The 10,193-nt window shown below is 37.6% G+C and overlaps 1 protein-coding gene across 2 annotated transcripts in view; it reads left to right on the top strand.

The window, feature by feature from the left end:
* TES (testin LIM domain protein) overlaps positions 1–9,993 on the top strand; it is a 26,167-nt gene extending 16,174 nt beyond the window's left edge. For both annotated transcript variants that reach the window (XM_003201978.4, XM_031553241.1), the window contains exons 3-7: positions 3,838–4,090; positions 5,244–5,579; positions 6,942–7,157; positions 7,706–7,864; positions 8,466–9,993. In XM_003201978.4, coding sequence (XP_003202026.1) covers positions 3,838–4,090; positions 5,244–5,579; positions 6,942–7,157; positions 7,706–7,864; positions 8,466–8,657 — 1,156 coding nt within the window. In that variant the 3' untranslated portion in view covers positions 8,658–9,993. The remainder of the gene's footprint in view (positions 1–3,837; positions 4,091–5,243; positions 5,580–6,941; positions 7,158–7,705; positions 7,865–8,465) is intronic.
* Positions 9,994–10,193: the final 200 nt, after the last annotated feature.

The raw sequence follows: 10,193 nt of genomic DNA, 5'->3' as shown, positions 1-10,193 counted from the left end.
GGAATGTATTTCCCACTAGAGGGAGTTGTGGAACAGAAATCAGATCTTAAAAGTAGGAAGAAAGGCTCTGATGTTTTAGTCATGTACTGGGAAGTTATAATTGCCAAAATGTTAAAGCTTCTGGAGATGAGAATCTTAAGCTTGGGATTGACCATTATGAGCAGCTGGCTTCTTGGCACAGATACAACCCCTGAAAGGCAGAGGGAACTTGTTTTAACATCCTCTGATACTAAGGCTGTCAGGTGAGAACTGAGGCACAGTACTAACTGCATTTACAATTACTGCAGCTGTATTAATAGCAGGATAGCATACCAGAAGGAAGAACCAAAAGAGTTGAGTTTGTTTGTTTTTGTGTGAAGAACAAAGCCTCAAGAGTTGCCAGGTGCTTGTTGAGAGTTTCTCTGGGCTTGCACATGCTTCTTTCTCATGCTTCAAAGCCAGCGTAGAAAGGGTCATGATCTGAATTATTATTCTTCTCTGTAACATAAAATCTAAAATAGCAGGAGGATGAGTGATGCTTCTTAGAAGGAGCCTTGTAGGTAGCAGAAAGCTGTGACATGGGAATTCATGGGCCTAGGAGACAAGGAGAGAATATGGAATCTATTTTCCTTTCTACCCACCCAAGACCTAGAAGCAAGACATAGTCCACTAAATCTGTATTGTACAATGATATCGCTTTTAATTCCACAACTCTTAAGCTTCCTCCTTATGTACCATGTTTTGGAGAAGGAAAGCTTCCCAAGTGCTAAGATTGGACTGGGGAACACTTCTGTCCTTTGCTAAAGTCCTGTTTGTGTCCACAGCTCTCAGGAACCTCTAACATCTCAATTAATACAGATTCTGCTGAATGCCCTCAAGTTAAAGAAAAAATATATTTTCTTTTCCTATGCTTATACTGTTATCATCCACTGACAGAATAATTGAAGAGAATGGTGTCGCTGCCTGTCTTCTGGGTAGGGCCACAAGAGATAAATGTAAGTCTGTATAAAGAAACAATTGGCTGTTCCAGCATGTGAGATCATTAAAACTAAAAAAAACTGTCAGTTATCAGACGGACTTGTGAAGTGTAATGAAGGGTTCGAGGTAATGTGATATAGTAACTTAAGAAAGATAACTCTATCGTAGGCAAAGGGAACACCAGAGACTGTGACAGATGATCAAGACTGATACTGCATCTCAGAGGGAGAAAGTAGGACTGAATTGTAAGCAGTACTTTGTGCTAAGACTTGTATATGTAAAAGATATCCAGTTGACATTTAGGGCTAAGAATTAATCAATAAAAGGGATTATAAATCTGAACAGGAAACCTTTTTTGGCTTTTAGCAGTGTACAATGTCTCTGTGTGTCAGAGATTCAGTGGAGCCTTGGAGAGCAGGGGAGATGGCAGCAGTCTTGGGGATTTTCCTGTAGCTTAATATAATAGACTGACATCAGTTATGAGTCAGGATGCTCTTCCTGGATTATTTGTTCCTGCATTTGGAGATTTATCCACAAATTCTAATCCCGAACAATCACATTTACAGCTTCTTGCAAACTGCCCATAGAACAAGGAGTCATTCATTGGTTCCTTCAAAGAGTGAGGAAATAACATTAGAATGAAATGTTCACAGTCAATTTCTCGAGTAAGCATGAAGAGGAACAAGTTCAGCAAGCATAAAGATAATGCTTTTTCTTCTCAATTCAAGTTTAAGCTATGGTAGTTTAATGCCAGTTTTCACAGTGGGACCCAGGAAGTACCTGAAGGTAAATTACGTATTTTCATTTTTTGTATGGGTTTGTTCATCTGTTTATCAAGATTATACACAATCTCTCAAGAATACTGAAACTACTGAGTCATGCCAATTCTTCAACATGGGACTGAAGATAAAAGCAATTAAGTCATGGTGTTCTCCTAGCTGGGAACAGAAACAGGATCTCAGAACTCTAATAGAAAGTAAATATGCCATATGAGTAAAACCCTTGTGGTTCTTCCAACACCTGTAAAAATCCAGGGGGAAGAATTCCTCCAGAACTTGTTGGGGATAGCTCTGATCTTTGCAGGATGTCATTGCTGTGCCACTGTAGATGAAGGCTGTGTGGAGTAGGGAAAACTAGAGAGGCTGCCATGCTGCCATTGTGATCACACAGCCAGTACAACCACGTGAATTGTTATCAATGAGTTCTGTTTTGCAATCAGAATAGTTCTGGACAGCAAGATTACATTACACTTGCTGAGTGTGCAGTTTACCTGGAGATGTCTGTTCAGCCACCTGTGCTGGTAGAGCACATACTATCAAGAAACAAGACTGCAACACACTGCTTATTGCTAAAGGCATAAGTGGAAAAAGTGAAGAAAATGTCTGGTAAACTGTTGTTCAAGTTGCATGGGGTGTAGAACTCTGTGGGGGCATAGAGCTCTGTTCATCACTGATGTAATAATGAACTAAGCCTTCAAAAATAGGATCTTCTGTAGTAGATAGCAAAATCGACTGTTTTTGTTTGGAGTGGGATTTATAACTCAGGAAACTATGGCTGCTGTTTTATCAGATGACCAGGTCTTCATCCAATCACACACTAAAATGATCATGGAGTATACTTACAATATACTGGATAATTTTGAGGATGGCTGTGCATCAGTTCACCTGACCTTATAGGCATGTCTTCCTCTTCCTCCCTTTTCCAATACCTACTGGGTTTTCTGTAATCATGGCTCATTCCAAATATGCACTCATTACATGCTTTATGGTAAGGTACTTATCTTGTTTTCAAGGCTTCAGACAGCGAGTTGCCAAACATTGTGAGTCTTACATGGTTTCCAGTAAGCAGAGTTGAGAAGTGGTTTATAGATAGCAGTCTTATGTTATTCACTATGTGAAGAGTAAATAATTGGGTAAAATGTTGTTCATTTCTATCCATTTCCAAGAGGCATCCAGAAGGTTGATCTGTTCTTTTCATATATAAAGAGAACCATTAGTTAACATCCAACTTCACTAATTTCCTTATACCGTGCTCAAATGGAAGCTCTGGGAAAGCCATTAATAAATAGAGAATCAGAGCAGCTAATCCAAGGTTCTGCTTATTAAAAGTGAACTGTTTAGTTATGCTTAATGTAATAAATTGCTATCTAATGTGCCTTCATCAAAGGAATTCAAATGTATTTTATTGTGAGTGAAAGAATACTTCCCTCTATCGGAGTAAGTGATACCTTTTAAGGCTGCTGTGAAAATTCTCTGTACAGCATGTACCAGAGTACCTCTGACTTTGTTCAGAGATGTCAGAAATATTTTCTCCATATAAGCAAGTCACTCTTCTTTCACCTTCTCTTTGAAATGCTGAACTTGCACCATGTTCTGTTCTCTGTGTATTTATTTTACTTACTAAGAAATACTTTTTTGCAGTTGATAGTAACCCTGTGGTAACCGTATATCATGCAAATGGAGAAATAGTAGTGTGTGTAATATTCAAAGAGGACCTGAAAAAAAAATAAGGGTGCAAATAAACAATTGCTGGGGATCATATTGATGTGCTTGAGGCATGGGTCATATGTGACTACCCACAATAAACCGGATACGTATGGATACGTATGGAGTGATGTAACTGAAGGAATGACACAGCAGCCAACCACATTAATGCATTAATACATTCATAGTATGGTATTATACATCGATCCTAATCTCAGTGAATAAATGATAGAATAAAGAATATCCTCCAAAGATATTTGACAAATTTCAGGAAAACTTATATCTGATCTGTTCAAAGGTTTCGAGTTCTTGCTGATATTGTTACTACACATGCCACTAAGGGGAGGTGTAGGTTTTAGCTGAGACTATAATTCTTTACTGTTTCCATGAATTTCAGAAAAATATGCCGCAACTGCAAATGTGGCCAGGAAGAGCACGATGTCCTCACAAGCAATGAAGAAGACAGGAAAGTGGGGAAACTCTTTGAAGATACAAAATATACAACTCTTATTGCAAAGCTGAAAAATGATGGCATTCCCATGTATAAACGTAACGTAATGATACTGACTAATCCAGTGCCAGCCAAGAAGAACATATCCATCAACACTGTGACCTATGAGTGGGCTCCTCCTGTTCAGAATCAGACACTTGTAAGTCAGACTCTCTTCTTCCTTCATGTTCAAGGCAAGATTGATGAGATATAAAGCACAGCTTAGTACAACAACAAATCTCCCTCTTGTTATTCTTCTGAGTGTACATAAAGTTTTCCTCCTTCTCAAAACTAAAATTATGGTGGATGTTTTTAGCGAGTCTTGCCTGTGCAGTCTTGCAGAAATCTGTTTCTGTGGAACTTCTTGAGAACTGAGGAAATGAGATTGACTTTTTGTTTTAATAGTAGATAACTCTTAACTCTTACATCCCTGAAGTGCAATTTCTCTAATCTACCTTCTTCAGTAAACTTTGAAAAATGTGCAGAGTGTGTGCTTAGAGTCGCATACACAGAAATGCACACAGTACAATTTGTTGTCACAGTTTAAAGTTAAGGGAAACACCCAGAATTGCATATGTCTTTTACTGTATATGGTAAGAGCAAGTTCAGTGTTGACATCTCGGAAGAGCTCTCGTTCAGTATGTTTGCAGCTCAAGTAGATGGGATGGTAGATAGCCTTCTGAGGATTTCTGCTTCGCTTTTCAACCTTTTGTTGTTAACTTACTGTACTGTAGTGTTGTGTAATCCTTGCAGGAATTGAGTTATTTCTGACTTGCCTCTCTAAATAACCTTTTTCAGTGAATGAGTCAAACCTTGTGCAGCCAAATGGACCATTACTTAATATTCAGTTAGCATTTTCATTTTTACATTTGTCCTTTCTTTATTAAAATAAGAGCTTTTTTTTCTTAGAACTAGGTCTGCAATGGGCAGTATGGCTCAGGAAAGCTATTCCAGCTTGTACTTCTTAAAGCTGTACTGGTGATCCATACTTCTAGACAGTTTTGAAGAGGCAAGGTGCTATGTAAAACAATTGTTGTTTACTCTGAAAAGTATTAACTCTGTATACTGTATATGTCAGAAATAGCTCAAAAGGGAGCCTGTCTCTTACTCTGGGAAGAAGCCAATTAATGTTTCTGCTATATTTTTTTTTTGTCTACTGTGCTTCAGGACATTAATGTTATGAATAAAGAACCTTGTTTTTGACAAGTTTGTCTGTCGCTAGCAACAGTAGAGATGATTTTAATCACTTGTTTGCTTAAAAGGATAGGTCTATAATAGAAACGGAATCTGATATCTAATTCTGCCTGATTTAGGCTAGACAGTATATGCAGATGCTACCAAAGGAGAAACAGCCCGTTGCTGGCTCAGAAGGCGCTCAGTACAGGAAGAAGCAGTTGGCTAAGCAGCTGCCTGCTCACGACCAGGATCCTTCAAAATGCCATGAGCTATCCCCCAATGAAGTTAAACAGATGGAACAATTTGTGAAGAAGTACAAAAATGAAGCACTTGGTGTAGGAGATGTCAAGCTCCCTGGTGAGCTGGAAACTAAAGCTACTGACAAGAATAACGTGAACAGTGGGGACAGAAGTACCTCAGCTGCTGTAGGAGCAATGGAGGACAAGTCAGCAGATCAGAAGGCATCTCAGTATGTAAGTACAAGAAAGAAAAGATAAAACAAGAAGATAGTCTTCCATCTGAGTATTCCCTTTGGTCATTTTAACTCAATGAACATGTTTGTTCATTTGAAATAGTGAACGTCTGGGGAGGGAATGAAAGAGGAGAAATTGGAAAACATTGTTAATGTCTGCTCAGAACTCCTAGTTCCCAACAGTACGCTGGTGCAAATAGCTTCCAAGATGACTTATGTTCATAACAAAAAAAAGTTAGCTTGGATATATTTTATGTCAGGATGGCTTCTACCAAATAATGAAGAGGTTGTGTAATCTTACAGTCTGAATGCTACACTTTTCCCTTCTTGAAGACTTTAGTTTAATTTTAATTTAATTGTGGTCAACTATTTTGTCTTTCCTAGGGAAGAATCAAAATTGTCCAGTTGTCAAATTGCATTGAAAACTAAGTAATACTAAGAAATAATAAAGTAACACCTCTTCCTCCTATCTCCAACAAGCTAAGCCATGTAACTGTTGTTTTGAGTAGCCTTTTTTCATAATCAGATTTTTTTTTCCCCTTTGACATCTGATTTCCATCTTGTAACAGCTCAACAAAAAGGATTGTTCCTATTTATTCCTGCCCATCAGTTCTAAGTCTTCGTTCTCTAAATTTTCTTGTATGTAGTGATTCAGACAGAACCTGAAAGTGTGTATTCCTGTAACTACAGAGTAGAAATTCACTTTCTCTGAAGAAAGTTTTTTTTTTTTTAAATCTGATTTTTAAAAAATAAAATCAGATCCCCACTACTAATGTAAGTCTACCTATAATAGTTGTCTTCATGAGTTTTTTGTTGTTAAAAATCTATTTTGCCACAATTAAAAGATGAGTAACAGAGAACTGGGTATTTAGCAGAATACAAGTTTTACATTTAATAAAGAAGGACTTTGCTTTCTCTCTTAGCTGCCTAGGCTGGGGATTTTGCAAGTGACACGTAACTTTTCTCTCACAATCTGTAAATACTCAGCCATACTTTTGTCAGTATACTGGTTTTAGACTAGTTGGTTTGATGGAGGCTCCTTATTCTTGAGTATGTGATGCTCATAGAACATAACATGAGTTTTGTCTGTTGGATTTTTCGAAGTGTTGGATGGTAGTTCAAGAATGTGAATACTGCAAAATACTGTAATCCATTTAAGTAACATTAATGTAGTCAGTATAATATGTATAATCTTGAATTGCTTGGTGTGACAATTGCTGTCCTGTGATATGTCACTTTATCTGATACTGGATGAAAATTAATACTGTAGTTTCATTACGGGCAGGTGAGTTTAAATAAATGTTTATGTAACTGCTATAAACATTCTTCAAAGATTTACTTAATCTGTAAAACCTCTTTCCAGTCCTGCTATCGCTGCAAGCTGAACATGAAAGAAGGTGACCCAGCTGTCTATGCAGAACGTGCAGGATATGACAAATTGTGGCACCCAGCTTGTTTTGTCTGTTGTACCTGCAGCGAACTTCTAGTAGACATGATCTATTTCTGGAAGAATGGCAACCTGTACTGTGGAAGACATTATTGTGATAGTGAAAAGCCCCGCTGTGCTGGATGTGATGAGGTAGGAAATAGCCAGACCTTTGTTTTAATGCACAAGTTTGTGATCCCAAAAAGTTAGTATAATCGTAGTGAAATATTTCAATGCAGAGATATGACATCTGTTCATTAGTTTTAGCTGATCGTAATTGGAAAGAACTGAGATGTATGTGGACATTTCACATTCAAGAGGTTCCGTAGTTTGTCTTGGATTTGGTGGGGGTTTGTGCAGTCCACAGGAGAGTAGGATATGTGTGTAATACCTGAGTGTAAGTTGTTCTATAAAGTCTTCAGTTATGCAGTTGTTTCCTCAGGAAGGACGCTAGGGGGAGCACCTCACTAAATTACGTTTTCAGCAATGTAGAGCGAACAGCCTGCCTGATGTCTCTGGCATCTTACTGTTTCGTAATGGGAATGGAGACCTTGGAAAATAGTGATACAAGTAAATACTTCCATTTTTGTTGAAGTCATTTGAAGGTGTGGAATACCAGCAGTTCCTAAGAAATTACAAAATATCATCAGGAAGTACTATTCAAATAGTTTACTATTAATGTTTGTGTGTTTTCCTCATAGCTAATATTCAGCAATGAATATACTCAAGCAGAAGGTCAAAACTGGCATCTGAAACACTTCTGCTGTTTTGATTGCGATTGTGTTTTGGCTGGAGAAATCTATGTCATGGTGAATGACAAGCCTGTCTGCAGACCATGCTATGTGAAGAAACATGCTGCGGTAAGATCCTCACTGACATGTTGGTGTTGTGAAGGAAGGGAAATTGAAGAGCATGGAACTCTTACCTTTTTCCCAGAGTGGGAGTATCTGAAGAGTGTAAATTGAGTACGTGTGTAGGTCCAAGCTGATCAGCTCTCTTTCACTTTGAAAGAAGCTTTGAGAGCAAACAATAACTTTTGGTAACCAGAGCTCAAGATGAATTCAGTTCAAGACTTTCTAGTAACCCTTAATTCGTTAGCACGCCTTTATACCTGCCAACGCACAGGAAAATATACATGTAACTGATTTGTAATAATGCATAGGTACATATTGATAACAAGCTCATATCCTGATTTGTGCATTGGGAATCATCAGAATTATCTCAAGTTAATCTGACTTCACATGCACATTTTCATTATTTCCTCAGCTGCATTTTGGTCAGAAACTCTACTTATAAAATGAAGGAAAAATCAAAACCTGAAAACTTATTTCATAGGCTTCTTTTGACACTTGTCAGTATTCTTTGAAAACATCTAAGACTGTGAGCTTGTGTTGGAATTGTAGAGAGGATGTTCCTTCTTCATTTAAGTTACTTCTTTGTGTTTGTCTCTTTTCCTAATAGATCTGCCAAGGCTGTCATAATGCTATAGATCCAGAAGTTCAGCGTGTAACCTACAACAACTTCAACTGGCATGCTACACAGGAGTGTTTCTTGTGTTCCTGTTGTAGCAAGTGTTTAATTGGCCAGAAGTTTATGCCAGTGGAAGGGATGGTCTTTTGCTCAGTGGAATGTAAGAAGAAGATGATGTCTTAAGGAATGACGCGCACAAAACTAAGCATTGCTCTGTTCCAAAGGCTCTTGCATTTCTACTGTAAAATATGTAGAATTGTGGCATTTAAGGTTATGGAAAGTACTAATGAGCATTTTCCCAAAGATTTTTTTTTTTTAATTGACTAATTCACGTTCTGTAATCTTGATTCCTTAGCTGTAATGTTTTATTCTTTGGGATTTTGTTTCTGAGTCTTACATCAAGTGTCTTCATATCCCAGAACTGTAGGAAAAAAGTATGTTATGAACTCTATACGCTTCAAGGGAACTCTTCACTATGAAGGATCTTTTCACTGTGTTCTTTGTAGTGGAAGAAAATGTGAATGTGCTCCGTTTTTTTTCTTATACAATCAAGTAGCTTTTCCACTTTCAGTTTGACAAGTTATTTATGTCTGTTTCCCTGCTTTCATCAAGCACTTTAGACAAGATGATCAGCTTTACTGCCACATACAGTTTTGTTCACTAAACCCTCAAGTAGGCAGGGAGAATTAAGTTTTTGTGGGTTTTTTTTTGTTGTTGTTTGTTTTTAAAGCTGCATGTAGGTTTTTTTGCTCCTGGTTGACACATGGGTTGTTGAGAAATAGAAACTACTCTCACATCTAGTTTGTAAAGTACCTGCACCACTGAAAAACTGGTTTATCTCATGTTTCTTCCTACTGCTTTTCATGTGCAGAAGTTTTCATTTTATGAATATTGAAGTTACTTTGCAAGGGTTTCTTTTGCTTCTATCTTTTGTGACTTTTTGGTTTGGTTTGGCTTTGTGGTTGCTTTTGTTTGTTTGTTTTTGCAGAGGAGGGATGATGGTGGAGAAAAATCTAAGGGGTCATTCTACCCAAATTAAAAAAAAATACAAATCCACTACAATTTGTGGATCTGGCTTCTGCTTCTCATGAATGTTCTTTTTTGCATATTGTGCCTTCTGTCAGAGGAACACGGCTCAGGGGTACCATATGCTTTTCCAAGTAAGTCATACTGCAAAAAGTTTGTACTTAGGCTTTTGAATTGTGTGTTCTTAACCAAAGCAGAAAGAAGTCTCAACTAGAAGGCTTCCAGTTTTTGAATAAAAAGTTCACCCCCTAAGTATTACCTTTGCTTATTAGATAATCCAAATAAATGGATTCCTGTGGTGTGTTGTCTTTTCCTCCCCCTAAGGATTATAGATCTACAGTGAGACTTGTTAGCTATCTCTATGCTTAAGATGGAATGGATCATCTTTAACCTCAAAAAAAAAAAAACTATGCAAGTTTTATGTTCAGCTTTAAGTTTTATGATGCTGGATGTTGTAACACTTACAAATAAACATTGGTATTGCTCACTTAAATTGTCCTCTGATTGTATTCTTGCTGAATTCCCTCTTTTAGAGTGAGACAGAGGAACAGAAATATCCCTAGACATCTCCTTAGCTTTGACATTATTTCTAGCAAAAATTGAGGCCTGTAACATTGTCAGGTGCTTATTATCATATGCAGTATTGTTGAGGCACTCACTGGTGAAAAAGGATGGGTCTTGTTCAAACAAATA

This window comes from Meleagris gallopavo, chromosome 1, assembly GCF_000146605.3.
Source record: "Meleagris gallopavo isolate NT-WF06-2002-E0010 breed Aviagen turkey brand Nicholas breeding stock chromosome 1, Turkey_5.1, whole genome shotgun sequence".
Taxonomy (NCBI): domain Eukaryota; kingdom Metazoa; phylum Chordata; class Aves; order Galliformes; family Phasianidae; genus Meleagris; species Meleagris gallopavo.
The sequence above is the reverse complement of the archived record's forward strand: the minus strand, read 5'-3'. Positions and strand labels throughout refer to the sequence as shown.